The sequence below is a fragment of the Nesoenas mayeri genome (genome assembly GCF_963082525.1).
Source record: "Nesoenas mayeri genome assembly, chromosome: 2".
Lineage (NCBI taxonomy): Eukaryota > Metazoa > Chordata > Aves > Columbiformes > Columbidae > Nesoenas > Nesoenas mayeri.
In genome coordinates, this window is record NC_137543.1 from 56,614,053 (window position 1) to 56,633,913 (window position 19,861).

Consider the following 19,861-nt stretch of genomic DNA (forward strand, 5'->3'; position numbering starts at 1 on the left):
TACAATATCAAAAGTAGAATATCTGGAAGGAAAAATGCAGTGCAAAATTAATGCAATATTGTATTCAGATACTCAACCAGCTCACTAGAATGCTCCTTGCTCTCCTAAAAAAATATGTGCTAGAGTCTGATTTCCCTTGGCTTCCCAAAAATCAAACCACCCACTGAACCTATTCAGTACTCGCAGCTTCATCAGTGCAAGTGCCACGTGGATTGAAGAGGTGCAGGGAAAGAATGGCTGTAAACCACAGGAAACATTCAGAGATTCAGCTTCTCTGGCAGCTGTTGGTCTGTTATTTAATCTACATTTTATGTACTTTATTCTCATTACCTGTAAATCTTCTGCATACTTTTTATATTGTGGATGTTGGACATCTGAGTAAATAGAGATCTTTAAAAATGGAAGGCTTAGGTTGTTTTTTGTCGCCCACAGACCAAAAAGCCAACATTATCAGGTCAAACTTACCATAGAAATTTAATTTAGTGAACTCTGGGGGTGTATTTTACCTTAGTTTCAGAATTGCCCTAGGCAAAATCCACCAAGAAATAACAAAGAGCTTCCTCCATGCAATCACTCTAAGAACTATTATCCTGTTTCTATTCATCTCCAGAAAGCATAACCCTTGTTTGGATTATGTTTTTCCTATTAACTAGCTACTACATAGTACAGAGGCAGGAAAACACAGCATCTCTAACAGAAAACTCATAACTAGCAGACTTCATAGAAAAAACAATGTCATACAATCTCAGAAGCCTTTGAAAGATTTAGCAGACTAGAGATGTAGTAATAAATTTTGTAGCTTAAAATTTATTTCTGACAACAAGCAAAAGTATGAAACATAGCACTCTCATTTCATACTGATACTCTAAACTTGTATTTTACTATATACAACAACAAAGGACAATACAAAGGGCTATTAAGTTGTAGGCATGCAAACAACATTTAATTCTTAATTTTTTCCTGCAGTTTGAATGAGCAGTCAGATTACGTTCTTGGTCTGAACAGACAGACAAACATGTCCACAGGCACTGGTCTGCTTAAAACATAGCACCTAAAGCTAACTTATACAATAGTTACGTCCATCAGTATATTTAATAGCTAAGATAGATAGGATAGCATGCCATTGATATAATAGGTATCTTCTCGAGGAAAATATAATATAATCTATAGAGAAAGGGTTCTGCAAAAACTAAAGATTGGTACAAATTATCTTATTTTCCCAAAAGTCTGAGAACCCTTTCAGGGTCAGATAAACTAAATTTGCAAACTTTCACAGTTAATCTCATGAAAAAAACTAAGTAATTCTGTAGTTACCACAACTACATAGGGAATATTTTTGTGCTTTGAGATCTAAAAACACAAACCAAAAAACATCAGAAAATGCAAGCGCCAACTAACTTAATGCTCCATGCTCTGCTCTTTGTGCTTTTCACAGGCAAAATGTTCCCTGGAGGGATCAAAGTTACGGCAAGATGTAGTTTTCAACCAGCCATTATGTAAAATTGTCAGATGACCAAGGCCAAAATCTGCCTCTGGACTCTCCAGCTGACTGAAAGGTTCACTGCTGGCATCACTAGAGTGAAGATTTTGTCATAAATCCTGTGCAGCTTTAAAGCGTGTAGATTATGAAGGCACATCACACCACACTGCAAAATTACAAAGCCTTCACAAGGAACAGCTGAGTTCTCTTCAAGGCTCTGGACAGATGGCAGGATTTGACTATCACTAAATCAGCTTAGTCAAATACATTATTAGTTCTCCAGCCCAATATTCACTGTGTATTCCTAATGAAATTGCTGAATGAAAAGGGCAATGTGCCAAGCTTATAGCAAGTAAACAACAGAAATCCATCTTTCTCCAAGATCAACCTCCTCCCAATGTGATGCAAACACTTATACAAATCACAAAAAAACCACAAAGATCCTCTTGAAAAAGCAGGTCATTACAAAACACGAAATTTCAAAACCTAAATTCTGCTCTTGTGTGTGTTCACTATTTAACCAAGTGTCTGTTAAGCTGTTTCTCTGTGACTATGAAGTAATACAGGAAAACCAGGAGGTCAGACTGACTGCCACAGAACCACCACATCAATGAACACACAGAATGGGCTTTCAGGTATCTACAGTAACAGGTCCCTCAAATGCTGGACGTGCAGCTTCTCTGTGAGATAATTCCATCAGCAAGGGATGAGTGTTTTGCTTATCAGAACTGGCACATAATGCCCAAGCACGCCTTAACGCTCGCAAGAAAAGATGCACGATTCTACAGGGTGTTTCAAAAAGATGCGCCCAATTTCAAAGCAGTATATTTCACGATGGCAACATGTTACAATTACACAAAAATTTACAAATGGTTTAAAGAGTTATCAAGTTTTAGTAACCTTTTTATAAACGCTCTATATTCACTCCACCTCCTGGGGTCCCATGTGACCCATCCAACATTGAGTCAGTGTGTCCATCTTTTTGAAACACCCTGTACCTTGATTTCTAGAAGCCAGTCCTGAGTCTCTGTTAATTCTCCTCTTAACAGTGCAAGGAATCAAAAGTTTTCGTAGAATTACCAGATTTATAACCAAGCATTCACACGGAATTTTATTTTTTCAAAGCATAATAAAAGCTTATTTTGATGGTAGCCACAGTCATATCTTACTAAGAGAAACAATTCTCCTTAAAAAAAACAACTTGCCTATCCTCCATGCAGTGACATTTCTTCTCCCTTTTCATCATAAGGTTAACACTCAAGAAGTATTAATAGAACAAAGTAATTATCACTGCACATGACAAGCATTGTTTGCTGCAGCAATTACTCCTCAATCATAATGTTACTGCTGTGTACACTCAACAAGGATAAAAAAATAAGTCCTATAGACCAGTATATACTATATACCCCATTTTAAACTGCCTGAGTGGGTAGTGTAGGTGTGGTAGTATTTTTAGGCAAAATTACGACACCTCTTTTGAAATCCTAACATGCTGTGCTATTAAATACATACTCTCATTTTCATCAGCAAGAGAGAGATGGTTGATTTTGTTTGCATCAATACAATAAACTAACAAGTATATTCTTATTTGTACCAAAATGAACACAGTATCCTTATAACCTATATATTTATTTCCCTAAATTTTTATCTGAACTATTTCAGATAATATTTCAATATTTCAAGTTCCCAATGAAAATGTAAAAAAAGAGCAATTTTAGCTCTAGAGACAGGTACTGTATAATTTTCACTGTATGCTAAGATTTTAAATGATTAGAGATACATATAACTGATAGCTCATGAATAGAATTTGCATATAGAGCACACACAGTCTCCCTAAAACATTTCTACAATTGATTCCTTTTGTGATTTGACATGAGCTGAATGGTGTTGAACAATTTATTCACCATTGTTTGGGACAGGCTATTTAATTCATTTCTGACTTCAAAACAAATGTGCGTGTATCTTTATATTAGCATACATACTGGTTAAGTATATTAATCACACACAACAGGCCTGTGCTCAGTTAGGTGGGTCTTTTCAAATACACAGCAATTAAACCCTCCTACGTATGAATCACGTAGCGTTCACCGAATACTTTCTGTATGAATACTAAATGTTTACAAATGAGGCTGGCATATTTTATATAATCTTTACCATCTCAGCCGAGACAAGGAAGGAGCGCTGTCATTACATACGTAGCAGAGTCATCGGCAGATGCAGATTAAATAAAGTCACCTTATTCCTTATTCCCATCTTCCCATTATGGCCGCTGGACTCTGACCTTGACACACCACTTGTATTGCTAACTTGAAATAAATGGTGTACCAGTTCAGGGTAGTCTACATGTTTTGCAAAAACATTACGACTGTTATTAATTGCGATTTTAAGAAGCTTCCCACATATTTTAATACATTCAACCAGGCCGCACTCTTTTCCACAGCAATCAAAAAAGTGAGATGGGCTGTCACTGCTGAATTCCGAGTTCTGAAAAACACAAACATCGTCAACTCCGAGCCTAAAGCTGCAGCCCCAAAGGAATCTCGGAGGAGGAAAAAGCCACTGACTCCTTCATAACCTCCTTCAAAATGACAAGGATAAACAGAAGAGTCAAAATGCTAATGGTCGCAGCTCTGCTTATGAGAGACAATTTAAAATGAAGCCTCTGTCTCATGGGAAATTCTAATCTGCTTTTCTTTCCAGCTATCAACAAAAAAACATTTTTAAAATATCAAAATTTAAAAACTGTTTTCCCAGGAAAGATCAAGTATAGCATATGCAGTTGGCTCTCACTAGACATTTTCATTTGAAACAAAAGCAAATGAAATATTTTATATTTTGTTAAAAATATTTTAACAGGTTTATTATTATCTGTATTTCTAGTGTTAGGGCCTTTCGTTTCCTTCCATTAAAAAACACAAAGCAAAACTGTAAACAATATTTAGTATGCAAAGCAAATGACACACTAGATTATCGTTTGCAAATAAAATACTAGATTTATGAACTGAGATTTTACAAATGCTGAAACAAAACCAGGATGCATTTGCTGAAACTGAACACACAAAAACCCAAGATGTGCCTACTTCCAGTTTCTGTATGCACATCAGTTAGGAATTACTCCTTACACTGTATCCTGCAGAAAGAACATTTCCTTTTCCTATTGTTATAAATACTTGCAAAGATCAAGATGGCTTCAGCATTTTACCATTTGTAGTTGAATTAGCTCGTTTTTCATTTTGTCTTTAACCAGCTGTTTCCGTGAACAGTTTATATGTACAAACCGTTCAGTAACGGCAGTTTGTCACCTTCATATATATTATTGATGAGAAACCAGACAACCCGCCAATTAAGATGCAGGCACTTGCCCCATCTCCAGGCTCAGCCTGAGGTACCGATGGAATCACTGAAGTAGAAACTCAGTTTTACATTTCAAAGAAAGTTCAAAGGCAGTGAGAAAAGACTGCCCTGCAAAAGACACAGAAATTGTATTTATTGCTGGAAAAGTTTATTTAAGGAGTAGACTACATTATTTACTCTGTATGATAATAAAAATTATACTATGAGTCCATGTCTTGTTCAACAAGACATTCTACTAAGTTTTCCTTTCAGTCTTGGATTAAGTCTATGAATCTGACAAAATGATAGTTTGAACATTCTTCGAACACCAGTCACAGCTTAGTATCAAAGACAGAGCCAAATAATGGTCAAGGTATAAACCAAGCAGACTTAGCTTGATTTGTGGTTCTGTAGCTACCTCAGCAAGACATAAAACAGCATTTCTTGGGCCTCAAAATATTGCCAAGTGATAAAGGAAATAAAAGTATTTGAAATTGGGATGTCTTTAGATGGACAAGCAACTCTGAGACTACTTATCTTCTCTGCTTCCACCCAAATTTTTGGGTTGTTAAAAATCACCAAACCAGTCCATTAACACTAAGTATTTATTCCCTGCCCTACTAGTGCTTCCTAAAGAATTCAGAGAATTTATCCAACAGAAATTATTTAAATAAAATATTCTGGTGAAAAAAAAAAGTATTTTAAAGAAATTAATATCAAACGAGATCACATTGGCTGCATAATGTATCTTCAACCTTGCTCTTGGAAAATCATGTGGCCTTTCCTCTGTTTCTGAATGTGAGACCAAATATTCCACGCTAAGACACATTTATGCAGCTGTTAATGAAAGTCATAAATAAAATACGCATTTCACGGTACAATATTGCAATGACAAGTCCACACTATAAATGTACCACATTGCACTCTATGTTAATGAAAAACAGCTGAGTTAAACCAGCACCAGTAGAGAACACAAAATACTTCACTCACCTCCATTTCTGTGCAGTGTAAACGGCTCGATGTGTCTGTAATTGGAAAAAAAAGAGAAAGTTTCAGATTAAGTAAAAGACAATTACCAAATAAAAAAATAAAAACTTGAGTAACTTTTTTGAGTAATCGCCAAATATTATTTGCCTTACTTTATTCATACATTTAAATAATAGTGCTATTATGTATGCATCACAGAATTCACAAGAAGGCAGCCCTGCCCTCTTTATGTGGATTCTTCACAATACTCTCTTTTTAAAAGATGTCTTCAACGCCTGGCTTCATTATTTAAATTGTATGACTGATGCTTGGCCATGGAGAGAACATGAAAACATGTTGGCTTCAATTAAGCAGCAGCAAATAATTATTTCAAGAGAGAAAAACAACATTGATTCATAAACCAGGGAAAAGCCAGTGTTTCATCTGATACTTCTGGGATATCAAAGAGTTCAACAACACAAAGTTCAAGGAAATTAAAGTCAAAACATCACTATAATATTTTTCTAAGCCCCCTCTTGTCAATTTTTGCATTTTCTCTGAGTTCAGAAACAACACTTTGGAATTTCTCTAATACGGAAAAATTAAGTTTCTGAATTGTTTTATCAAATTGAAATCTCAATTTTCTCAAAGACAAAACACTTGGGAAAAAAAGTTTAAATGGCTTGACAGCTTACAAAACATAAGACTGAAATTTCACAGCATATTAGGAAAGTACAGTTTCACTATGATCAGCAAGATTATAATTTCATATTAATAGTTCATATCAAAGTAGGGTGAAGTAATTCTGACAGGATGATTTTCTGTTGGAAAAAATGACATTCAAATAAGCCAAGTATTCCACAGAAACATACTCCTTTCAAAGGGGAGCCACCCAAAACTTTAATTTCCAAACACATAGAGTTTGGTAATTAAAAAAGAGCAATCTTTTTGTCTTTGCTTTTTGGCTGCACCGCACCCGCACTGCTAGTTTAAGATTTGTGACTTGGGCCTGACGGGACTCACCCTTAGGAAATGCATGACACGATTTTGAGTCCCCATGTACTCAAAAACTAGAACGGCGCGTGTTTGCTTGCCTGTGTGTACAATGAGAGCATATGTTACAAGCAATAGTTGCTGAACGTTACCCAGTGTAGCCATAGGATTTACTGCAATAATTCTGAAGAGCCTGCAATTTGTAGCCCTAAGTGGAGGGACTGTTTCATCACATTGCCCAGCAAGCCCAAGGAAGCTCAGCCAACTGGTTAGCACAATGTTTGCACAGAGGAGCGACTGACTTAATACATTAAATCTGAACGGCATGCAAAACTGTCAGCACTAGGGGAGAGTCACCTGCTGAGAAAAAGATTAATTTTTCATATTGAACTGTTCATCTTCCCCTTGAAACTAAAGGTCAAACACATCTTGGATGAATTGGGAATATCCACCAAACCTTGTGAAAGTTGCTGACCTTCATTTTGAGCTGCTGCCAATGCCAGCGGAATGCTCAGCACTAGTGTCTTGACTTCAAAATGAAGAACACATGAGCGGCTTTAAAAGGCAGTTTTTGCATCATGTATCATCTGTTCAACAGGACTGGTGATTCTGGTTGATTCACTTCAAGATCCACGTAAGAGACATATTTTGTCTTTCAAATGGTAACAACATTTGTGTGATTGTTATAAATTATAAATGGGAGAAATCTGCTGAGAACTTTTTTGAAATAACCCTACATTTATTAGCAGATTTATGAACACTAGGGGCTACTTCTGTAAAACTCAAATGACAGATGACCAGAACAACATACCTCCATGATACAAGATGATGTAAAATCAAATCACAGAAATGTAGGAGCGGGTAGGGGGAGAAGTGTGCTGCCTCTTTTGGAAAAAAATACAATTTTTTAAAAGATACTGCTTCAGAAGAAAGTAGTAATTTTAAACCTAGAATGATACAAGGGCATACAGAAAGCCGCCAATGTTTGCAATCACTGATAATTTAAAATATCCTGATTTGCGTCTCTGACAGTCTAATGGAGTAGGAGTCAAACTATATATTATAATAGATCCTCTCAGTAGCACAGATGCAAAGTATTAATTGCTACACCTCACAGCAACACTGAGATTCTATGAAGATCCCTTTAATAGAAGTCTTAACCTACACCTGAAGCACAAAACAAATTAATGAGCCCAGACCAAAACAAGTAAGTTAAAAATTGTGAAAGAAATAGCAAGAAGCTTATGTCACAGCCCCTTTGACATATCTTCTTCAATAAACTTCCATGAAGGCTTGTTTTCAAGGAAAAGCACTTAAACTTTGAAAACCTTCCTTAATTCATACATCGTACCATCAAAATTCACTACCACTTTCAGAGCAAATCATCATTACATTTTTGTTTTATTATTAAAAAAATGTTGTGAACATCTTAAACTGGATCACTTATTCCTATTACTTGTGAAGCGGGCAACAACAGAAGAGAAGGGCAACATTTATATCAGCGCTTTTAAAAGCAATAGTGTTGTCATGATTCCTTGTGCTTAGAGGAAAGGGGGAATAACAAGTAGTTTAAGTCCAACTTAAATGCACCGTGGACAGTACTCCAGACAGATGCAAACTACTGACTTACAACATTTTAATATGATATTCTGCATTATGGTAACTATTAACCACACTGTAAGGAACATTTAACGAAGAACTGTTGTTTATACATAACTGAGGACCTGGCACCTGACCCCAGCAGGGGGGAAGGACCGAGAGACATCGGACTATGAATTCTTAATGTAATACACAGTCTCTTCCCGTGATATGTACTGACACCTGTATACATACTGATACCTGTATTGATAAGTTAATTTAGGGGGAAGTATAGCCAAAGTACCAGGAATCCATATCTTAAATAGATTGATAAGGGGAAGGGTATTGTGTGCCTCGGGATAGTCTGTAAACCCTGAAGTACCCCACCAATGGGGAACAGGGGAGGGAAATTGCAGCCAGGATTTTGGGGGGATATAAGCAGGGGCCTTTTGCGCTATTAGGTGTGCCTACCTTTATGGAGAACACTCGGTCTTGCAAAATCATTATTAAAATATGCTTTGCTGAGACATCCTGCCTGGGTCTATTACATTTGCAAAAGAATGTTTTCCTACCATACCATTCCATATCCCTCTGTACCTTGAGTCCAGCTATACACTTAACAGACTTCCCTGAGCTGTTTGCAGTGACTTATCAGCTCATTCCTGTGGGAATCTTGAGACCAGCATTAACAGTACTGGCCCAAGAAACATGCACTTACTGCATCTATCAAGGCTGAAATGACTTTGCTTTTGTATGGCCGATGCAAGCCAGTTTACTTATAGTGGCTTTACTTACACTGACTGAGAATAGAAATTTCTTCTGTCTTCAGCTGATATGGCTGAAAAAGCAAAAGCTTTGCAGTGTAGCCGAGGGTCATACTTAGGCTGTATTCTCTGCAAGAAGCCATGGAATAGTCTCTGCCTGTAAGCAGTATTAAGCGCTTATCTGGTAAATAGGTGAAGACTTACAAAATTATTTAAGCTGCTGCTTCTTAACACAGATCCAGACTTCACAACCATTCAACTAGATCCTAATCTGTGTAGCATTTTCACCACTCTTACTGACAAAAAAATTCAACAGTATTTTTCCATGACAGCTTTCCAACAGTGACTAATGCATTCATTACTAGTAAGTAGCATAACTAACTGTCAAGTTAACTTCAATTTATAAACAATCTGCAATTTGGAAGATTAGATGATTGCTTGAATGAAAAAAAAAATGCACAGTTTTTGCAAGAAGGTCTGAAACTTAAATTAGAGGTTTCCTGTATCTCCGAAAACAATCTTTAAAAGAGACATATTTGCTGCCAAAAAGAAAAAGCCCCAAACCTTCACAGTCATTTTTCATTCCTCAAAATTTCTATTTGAAAATTATTCTTACTTCAAACCCTCAACAAGAGGAGTCATGCCAAACTTACATCAACCATTAGGGCACACTGACTCATTCCTCAAGGCAAGAGCTTCAGGCTGCTGGTTAGACAGCGAAAAATAATTATTTTCTCAAAAATATCTCACAATGCTGTTAAAAAAAGACCGTGGTCAATTTCTCTATAGCCTGTGCTTCACTGAAGCACAATTTAAAAGGTCATGGTTAGAAAGGGTCTTCATAGATACAAGAACAAAGAGCAAGCATGTTAAGTACTGCTGCCCGTAAGAAGTACAAATGGAACACCAAAATTTAAAAGCAAAATAGATAATTCAGTACATTAAAATGGACAGACACAGGATATTTGTAAGAAAACGTGCAGAATGTGCAAGACCATTTCCACTCCACTATCCAAAGAAAAATTAAGCAACGTGACACCAGAATCACACAGCCACTGCTTCAGCTGTAACCAGCTACTCCAATGAGCCTCTGCTCATCGCAGCTTAGAGCCTCAGAGCATCTCCCCAGCCTTCCTCTAATGCCTCAGATTCTTCTGCATAGATCCAAAAGCATTTGCTTCCACACAGCTTCTTGCAGAACTGAAATGATCAGCACAGATTTTTCAGGCAATAGTGTAGCTGACATATACACTGGCAACAAACCCCAAACTTATTTTGTGTTAGAGATTAATATTCTAATTAAACACCACATTTCTTCAGGTTTTGGGTGAAATCAAGCTGCTATTTCCATGACAGCAGAACTCAAGTTGCCCTCAGGAAAGACAGTCACTGCCCAGACGTATTGGAGGACAGTGGAAAACATGGCTGAAGAAGGAACACAGAGGTTCATAGAAGGAAAGGGAGCAAAGGAGAACATGGGAGTCTAACTCAAGATCCTTAAATTGAATACTCTTTAGTCAAGCCCCCAAATTAACCCGTTGAATAGGTATTTGCTTTCTAGCTTTTTTGTCTTCAAGAGGCACTGTAGCTAGAATAGTGAGCTTTTCCCCACACTTAAGAGAACAAGGAACTCCTTAAAAAAAAGGGGGAAGGGGAAGTTCAGACTCACATTTAATCATCTGATTGCAGGAACTGGAGTGTTAGTTACCAATTCTGACACAGCTGTCAATGCAAGAGTCAAGATTAGTACCAATAAAAGGGAAAGAATGAAAAAAGCAAAGGCAAACAAGCAACATAAGGAAAAAGAGATGAGTACGCGAAGAATAGGATTCATAATTAAATGAAGGGAGAGGGAAATATTGATGTAGCAGGAGTGAGCCAGACTTCTGGCAGAGGATGGATATTACAACATAAACAGAGGAGGACAGAGAAATCTTGCATGATAAACGGGAAAAGAAAAAAGTGAAAAAGACAAATATAGGTAAAGTAAAGCTTAGGAGTAAGAGTAATGTAGTGTTTAATTAGAATATTAATCTCTAACACAAAATAAGTTTGGGGTTTGTTGCCAGTGTATATGTCAGCTACACTATTGCCTGAAAAATCTGTGCTGATCATTTCAGGCTGCAAGGGAAGGTCAAAAGTGAGGACATGAGGAAGCAGAAAGAGGCAGACTGGATGAGGAGGGGTAAACACAGACCCCTCAGAACAGCACCCACAGAGAGCCATGTTTTCAAGTAGAATACTTGGGCTTGGAAGATCAACACATTCTTCCATTAAACTGTAATTGGAAGGCAACAAGAAATGGGATGAGTTTTTACAGCTTGTGGCTTTTTGGATCAGAGTCGTGATTTCTGTATCAGCCTACAGCTGATGATTTAGAAATGGTACACCTCATTTTTCTACTTGGGAGAGGAAAAGAGAAAGAGAAAGAAATGTCTAAGAAAATACAAGGAAAATTCTTAGAGAGGTTACTAGACCAAAGGTGTCCAGGACTTTCCTTCCCTGTGTCAGTCTTTTCTCATGCCTTCATCTTTCTCCATTCAACACTTCACTGAAGTTACTCCTCATTTTATACAGTCAAAAGCAATCCCCTTGCACATTGCAAAAAGCAAAGGTAATCACTGAAAGGTCTTTGGTGCTAATACCCAGTTACATTTTGTAATAAAAATTATTTTAAAATAATATTCTTTAATTCCAGTTAGCAAATACATACTACCTTAGTGCTACCTTCTAAGATATAATTAAAAGGTCATTCCTCATCTTGTTGCATTTCTACTCTGCACAAGGAAACCGGCTGTGGTTACCATACAGCTCTTTTCATGTTCCATTCTCGTCCTCTTTAGCAAACTCTTAAGTTTACCTAGAAATCACCTTTTGTTTTTTAATTCTAAGATGAATGCTGTGGTAGATAAGCATCTCCAAGTGCTGCCGAGCTCTATTCGTAGCCGCCAGTCTCTTCTGCAGATGCTTAACTACAGATACTACATTCGCTTTCCTCTGGCCTGTCCAGATAGCAACCCTTTCCAAAAAGTGCGAATTTGCAGAGTTCATGTCTCTCTCTCTCTTTTTTTTTTTTCTTTTTTTAAAGAAACAAAAGTACTGTTACTCTAACCATATTCTAATTTTTCCTGGAGCTTGTGTGCTTGTGGCAGAATTCTGACTCCATTAAAGTCAGCAGAAGTTTCTACCATCATGTTTGATGGATCCAGACTTTTAAGCAGGTTACAGGTTTTCTAAATTGATAACACAGCACTGTAGGATCTGTTAAGAACTTTCATCAGCTGTTAATAAACTCTCTCAAGTAGATTAAAAAGTAGTTCTCTTAATTCTCCTCTACCTCAGCTATGTCTTTGCAGTCTTGTATTTACACTGTAAAATCTGACTTATCTCTTTTTCTTCCTCTTAAAGTGCACAGTAATAAAATCCAATAACACACTCATAGTTGCATGTGTCATGCAAGCTAGCGTAAGGTTTTATTAGGAACAATATTAGTTTTGTCTCTTTATGAGATCCAATGCTGTAAGGTGATAAATTCATTCAGAAAGAAAAAGTGAGCACCCTCCAGCTTCCTTTTAACAGACATTATGGAAAAGCTTTCCCACTTCTGTTCATTGCCAACATGGATCTAGGATGTTGTGTACCTCTAATCCTCTTGTCACCTGCAACATACCTATGGCACACTTGGCAAAGGCAGCCACGCTCGGGTCAGACCCATTCACAACGCTGCTCCTGCGTGGGCTGTTTTCACTGCCCGTTGCACTGATCGCATCTTGCTCTCTGCATCATCCTGTTAAAGGCATTCGCTCTCTCTCCCTCCGTCACATCATACACTGCTATCGTCTTCGTTTTCAAAGCCCTTCTTGTGCTACCCCAGTCTCACCCATCACCCCATTCCCTCTCACTGGGTACTGCGGTGTAAACTGTCACCTCCAGCCCCTGAAGCTGGACTACATTACACTTCTTTTTTTTTAATTTTTTTTAAAAAAAAGGCAGCCCTGTTCTTTCTCCAGTGACGCCCCATAGGGACACGATATTAACTCTCTGCAACATCATGGCAGATGTCTCATTTTTTACTCTAGTCTTCAGTCACGGTTAACAATGACAACCACAATTCCGCTTTCCTTTCTACAGCAACATTTTTATTGCACTATTCAAGAAAACCTCCATTAAATTACAAACGTGTTATGTTTTACTTTAAGCCATTATGAACATCAAGAGCCCACAATTCCTAAGAGTTCTGTGCTCTCAAGTTTTCCTTAGGAACAAAGGCAGATTTCAGTCAACACCAAATTAGTTTTTATTCCTTCACTGCCTACTTACCATTTTCAACATCTCTGCATAAAAATAGAGGTAACTGTGGGCAACTTCCTTCCATTTCTTTTGTGCAAGCATTTGGAATATGCCTTTTGTTTGGCTGGGTTTTTTCTTTTTTCCTCCAGAGACGTTATTTTTGTTACGCTGATATCTTTTCTTTGCTTATTTTGTCCTCCCCCACCAGAGCTGTCTACAATAGGGCCCCTACCCATCTGCCTACGTTCACAGAGTGCCCATGTAATCCCAGTGCATGGGATGCATCAGCATAAGCCATGACTGGAAGCCTTCCAGTTCACCCTTACGTACTGGGAACCACACTGACGGCAGAAAGCCTGGCACAAAAAAGACCTAAGCTTTCCCTCTTCCACAGATCAGCAAAGCAAGCGAGGACAGATGAAGTATCAACCCACCGAGGCTCCTCTCTGCTGTCCAGTGACATTTTCTTCCTGCCTTGACTTCCAACATTAACATATCTATATATCTATCTTAAAACTTAAAAAGGTGAGGTTTAGCACATCAAACCCTACTGGTTTTAAATACAGATGGTTCTGAATACCCTTGAACAAAATCTGAATTCAGAACATAGTTAACTCTTAATTCTAGAGGTACTACTTATTGTAGCCATATTCATAGCAATACCTGTTTTGAAATTTAAACAGCAAGCAAGGCTACTCGCATTCATTATCTTTCAAAAGGGTCGACAAAATTAGAAGCAAAACGTCAGTACATTCATTTTCCTCTAAAAATCCTGCATATTTTTCCCCTGTGCTCTACAAGAGACTGACAGATGAGAAAGTCTTGATGCACACAAGCTAAATTTGCATTTACTCGTGCTATATTTCTCCATGCTACCTTCCAATACCTGGGCACACCAGAGTGTAAGAAGGACATGAAAGTCATTAAAACTGCCAAGACACTGTAAGCTATTCCTCTCCAGTGTGTCTCATCCTCAGCCCTCTGAGTCCCGTGAACGCCACCATGCAGTCAACTTCTCTGTGATCTTTTTGAGGCAAAGCCAGAACACTCCATGCATCATGACCTCCCGCTGAATGCCTGGCAGATTTCCAAGAGAAAAATCTGCATAGGACTTGCTTCTGATAGAACCAGCAGTAATTTCCTTCTTGTGCTTTCTCCTCTGGGGCTGGAGGACAAGGCAGAAGAAGGGCCACTGACACTACCCGCAGGAGACAGAGGGAAGGCCAAGGAGAACCACACACATTCCAGCCCTCAAGAGCCAGCAGATGGATATTGGCATGGTTTGGTTTTCCAGCTACCTGCCCTTGTCCCTTTCCGAGATTCTCAGGGCTGTTTCTCTTCAGGAACTCAGTGCAATGCCCAAAAATCAGCGTCTGCCTTTGCTAAATCACAGACCTGGTGCTGACAAAACATTTGAGGAAGACTCTGGGTTTCTCCAACTCTGCTCATCCCTGCGGGAGGGAGACAGCACAGCCGGCACTCTGAGAAGCAAGATCCCCTTATCCAACTCATAGTGACAACACAACCCCAACAAAACAACCTCCCATGCCCCGGGGCATTCTGCTGCAGCTATGTACTGCGTATGAGGTCGATTGTCAGCTCCTGTGCAGATTTTCTACTCCTTTATTACTTCATTATTGCTTCAAGTTTTAAAAAAATGCTCGTAAGTACCATTCCACAAGAAAAGCTTAGAGGAGCCAAACCATGTGTTTACACCAAGCATTTTAGCTCTTTCAGAAGTTATTTTTTATTGCACCTGGCACTTTACTGGATGCCACTATTAGTTCATTTCATATAAACTGGACGGAACAAAGAGACTCTTAAAACACCCATTAGGTAAAATACATTCTACACTGTATCTCCAATTTCATCGTGGGTATTTCTAAGCAACCCACATTTCTGTGGTATTGAGACGTCAGACAGTTACAATGATTCATACTAAGATGACCACAGCGAGCTCCTCATTTTTTGCACATTCATGCTTATTCCTTACTCACTTCAGTTCTGGCAAAACTGTAAGTTTTGCAACACATGGTGAAAACATCACTCCGTGAGCATCTCTGAAACAGACTCCGTGACACGGCTGTGCTCACTCCCGACTTCGCCTGAGCCCCCACTGACAGGCATGACTGATCACATCGTTCTTCGCCATCCCGAACAAAGCCTGAATGTTCACTACCCAAAGACACCATTCTTCGGGGACTCCTTTATTTGCCCACACAGGATTCTGCTGTTTGCGAAAACAGAAACTAACAGCTGATATTTGTTCCTGTGAATTATCCAAAAACCTATGCACCAACCTACAGCTATACATTTTTTTATGTATGGCTAGAACAAAATAGCTTTGCAGCTCAGAGCATTAACCCATAGAACCCCTACTGGCTCTTCCAAACCTCCTGACATGGGCATTTAAACCTAAGTTGTCTGAAATAAAAATGCAGGAAAACAATTAGCAGCAATCTTTCTTGATCCTGCTCTTTCCAGGGATTCAGGTAATATCAATGCTTACATGAAAATGAACAGCTGAGCAACATTTTCATTCTTAATCTTTTAACTTCTATTTAACCAAAACCTTATTGATTAAAAACAAAACAAAACCACTAAATATTAATAGAAAACATAGATAAAACTGGAAAGATCTCAGAATCAGTCTCTGGGTTTGGTTAAGCATGGGGATTCAACTCCAAGGTTGTTTTTCTGCCTCAGTATCAGTGAAAGTCATCTTTGTTTCATATCTCAAGGACATTTTCTTCAATTTCTAAATATTTTTACTTGGAATGTCAAGTATTGCACGCTAATCGGAAAACTGATTCACAAGAAACAGCTTTGGAAAAGTACCATCAGTTTCTACATAATCAGTATTTAAGAAAACTTTTATTTGTATCTCAAGAGTAAAATGAACATGGCCAAACAGCTTCAGGGCCTGTGCTACAATGTGCTGCTCCCCAAGCCATAGCACTGGGACAATACTGCTTCTTAAACTCTCATTCCTAATAAGCAGAATACATGAGCCTAAGAATAAATACCTCTTCAAGAGGCTCAAGCTGAAACCGGCTCAGAAAGCTAATCATCACCTAAGGACACTGCAGTGAGCAATAAGGGAAAAAACTGGGACAGCTCAAAAGATGCCAAGGAGAAGCAAGCCTACTGTCACCTCTTCAGCATTCAGGGTAGTGAACTACCAATATTTGCTGTATCACATACATGGTGTTTCCAGTGAAAACCTCCTACAGGCTCCACAAACCAAAGAAGAATGAAGGCCAGCTGACTAGACCACCACCTTTGTTTCGTGTTGTTGACAGTTACTGCCAAAACCATATAAAATCCTTTGTGAAAGCTTGAAGGCTGAGCAATAGCTTATATTGTAGAAGTCTATCCAAAGTTAAGAAGACTAGGAAGATGCAGGGCAGGAAGGGGACCCCAGGGAGAGGAATTCTGCCTCCTTTCAAATCCAGGTGCCTACCAGCCTACGGTTGATGCAAAAGTAGGATCTCCAAGTATGGTCTAGGAATGGACATCTGGCAGAAGCCTCCCCTCCTCCCCTTTCCTATTATCCACACTGGAGGGGGTACTCTCCCCGCTGGGATATCCCCTGGGATATCTCCCGCCTCATGCTTCCCTGGGAGGTCTTAGCTGACCGGTTATCTTTATATATATACACGCATGCACTCTCTAAGATTTTCAAGAAATCAGCACATATACATGGTGTTAACTGATATACAACAGTACACATACAATAACAAGGTTAAAATTTATATATATAAGAGAAAAATAGTCGAGGTTGGAAGATTTTTAAAAAAGGTCTCCAAAGATTTAAATGCAGTATTAACATACACAGGTTAGCACATGTTAAATAAAACATTTAAAAGACTAATGTAGATGCAGCATGCAGCTTTAGCATATACTAAACACACTGGATGTCAGTGAGGGTCCTGAACTTTAGATCCAGATATATCAAAGACCTTCCTACAGGCCACTAAAGATGTACTGTAAAAGGAAATAGAATAAGCCCACAAATAACAAGGAAAAAGCAACAAAAGAAAAAAATACATAGTAAATCAATATATTTCCTACAGTAAGAGAAAGAAAGGAATGATTCTGATATCATGTCAAAACACAGTAAGTACAAGCAGCACACAATATGCAGCACAGAACTCTTCAGGGCTCTTGTGACATGCAGATGCCTTGGTCAGGAAAGCATTTTCCTGGAACTTCTGGGTGTTGGTCTGGCATTTCATTAACATTACCATAACTCATTTTTAAAAATAATTTTAAAAGCACATTAGATCACATTTAAATGGAAGTCATTATTAGACTCATTCCAATCGCGGAACAAAATTATGTCCCTTCTTCTACCCAGTACATTTTGATATTTGCATGTAGCGCTAGCTCCAAACTGGATTACTGCAAATCTCTGCCAAAAGGCTTTTCAGACAGGCACTCACTCTATTAAAAGGCTTCATTAAACTGTAACACCAGGCGTAATATCCAGGTTCTAAAGGCTGAGGGCTCAATTAACCCCATTTTGTGAATTTACCATTGCCTTCTGCTTCACATAACTTTAAAATGCCGAAACCTCTGTCTTCCTGGAAAATTCAGTGACGTCGAACATGGACCAGGTTGATACTGGGGAACACCATCACTTGTGATATAGGAGCGCAACCCTCTGCTGCCTCGCTTCAGGTTCTTTTCAGAAATCAAGTTTTACTTTCAACAAAAAAATATTCATTTCCACATTCATAACCAGAAGCTTTGAAGCACCAAGAAACAGACATGCACCCTTCTTTTCCTTTCCAATGCCAAATATGTTTTCCTGGGTATTTTAAGGAAACAGATGGTAGGTGCTAAGCCTCTGGAAGGTCTATAGGGCTTTCTTATTTACTTAATGTCAGCGCCGTTCTAAATTGATCTACACCTTTTGAAGCTAACCTATTTCTGAAAGACACCGAGCAATATGGCCAAAGTGACTCCAAAAGCAGGCGCTATAGGTGCTGATGACACAGTGTTACGCACCAGGAGACGATGCGATTATAAAACCCTAAACCCGCATTGACCTCCCCTGTACCCAACACGCAGATGACTGATTAAATTCAAGGCGACAGTTTCTCCCTTTCCGCGCACAAACCCGAGATGGTGCAGGGACACCCACCCGCCCCCGGCACGGCTGAGGAGCCGAGCGCTCCCTCCCCGCAGCCCTCCGGCGGGAAGAGACCGTCAGCCCACGGACAAAGGGAGAAGGAGAAGGGCGGCCGCCCGCACCCGGCACCCGCCGTTGTTGCGCCGGACCGGGCCGGCCCCGGGGGGCTGGGGGGGGTCGACGGCGGCGCCCGGCCTCACCTGCGGCGGGCGGGGGCGGCCGCTGGGGCTCGCCCTGCTCCAGGGTGACGGCGCCGTCCCGCCAGATGCGGAGGTGTGCGGCCGGCCCCAGGCGGGCGGCGGGGGTCTCTCCGCGGCGGGCGCGGGCCCGCAGCGATCCGCAGCACTGGTAGCACACGGCCCACGCCTGCTCCTCGTTGATGGGCTGGTTGTAGAGACGGAGGATCTCCTCCAGCGACAGCGCCTCCGGTTGCCCGCCGGCCCCGCCGCCGCCGTCCTCCTCCTCGTCGGCGGGGCGGGAGGCGCCGGGCTGGGGCTCCGCGCCGCGCTCCCCCGGCAGCGCCATGCCCGGCCTCCGCCGCGCTGCTCCTCGGGCTCAGTGACCGGCCCCGCCGCGGCGGCTGCTGCTGCTACTTGTGCTGCTGCCGCCCGGTCCCGCCGTGCTCATCCTCCCCGCCCCGCTAGTGCCACCAGGCCGCCGGACAGCCCGGCCCGCGCAGCAGGCAGGCAGGCAGCGGCCGGCCGGCGGGAGGAGCGGCGCCCGCGGAGGACAGCTCATAGCAACGCAATGGCGTCCTCCCAGCCCCCGCCCACAGCGCCCGCTGCCCGCTGCCGCAGCGCCCCCTGCCGGCGCCAGCCGTCATGGCGGGCGACGTCCCGGCTGCGCGGGGCTGCGGAAGGCGGGATTCGCTTCGGGAGCTGCCACGGCAACGTCCGTGTGATTGAATCTCCAACTGCTGGGCTTCCACGTCTGCCTTCGTCACGGATAACGACCTGTTCTTACCTCATAACCATCGGGCTGCTGGTTCAACGACCCCCGCGAGAAACAGACACCTCCAGTGTGACTCCTGTACCCCCAAGAGTTAAACAATGATACCAACCAACATCTCCAGCATGGAAGCGTGAGGTTTGGGCAGAAAGCACAGCCCTGCTGTCGCAGCAGGAGGGCAGCTGTCCACCCCACAGCCTGCCTGTGTGATGCCAACACAGAATCACAGAATATTGGGGATCGGAAGGGACCTCAAAAGAGCAGCAACACCTAGATGAGGTTACACAGGAAGGTGTCCAGGCAGGTTTTGAATGTCTCCAGATAAGGAGACTCCACAACCCGCCTGGGCAGCCTGTTCAGTGTTCCATCACC

General features: G+C 40.7%; 1 protein-coding gene across 3 annotated transcripts in view; it reads right to left on the minus strand.

Annotated features, from left to right (window-relative positions):
* The window catches only part of SPIRE1 (spire type actin nucleation factor 1), a gene marked incomplete at its 3' end in the record, with an annotated part of 129,038 nt that extends 109,957 nt beyond the window's left edge, over positions 1 to 19,081 (minus strand). For 2 of the 3 annotated variants that reach the window (XM_080338846.1, XM_080338845.1), the window contains exon 1: positions 18,671 to 19,081. In XM_080338846.1, coding sequence (XP_080194972.1) covers positions 18,671 to 19,066 — 396 coding nt within the window. In that variant the 5' untranslated portion in view covers positions 19,067 to 19,081. Of the gene's footprint in view, positions 1 to 5,803; positions 5,839 to 18,670 lie in introns of all 3 variants that reach the window. The other variant, XM_080338847.1, reaches the window with a different exon arrangement.
* Between the last annotated feature and the right edge of the window lie 780 nt (positions 19,082 to 19,861).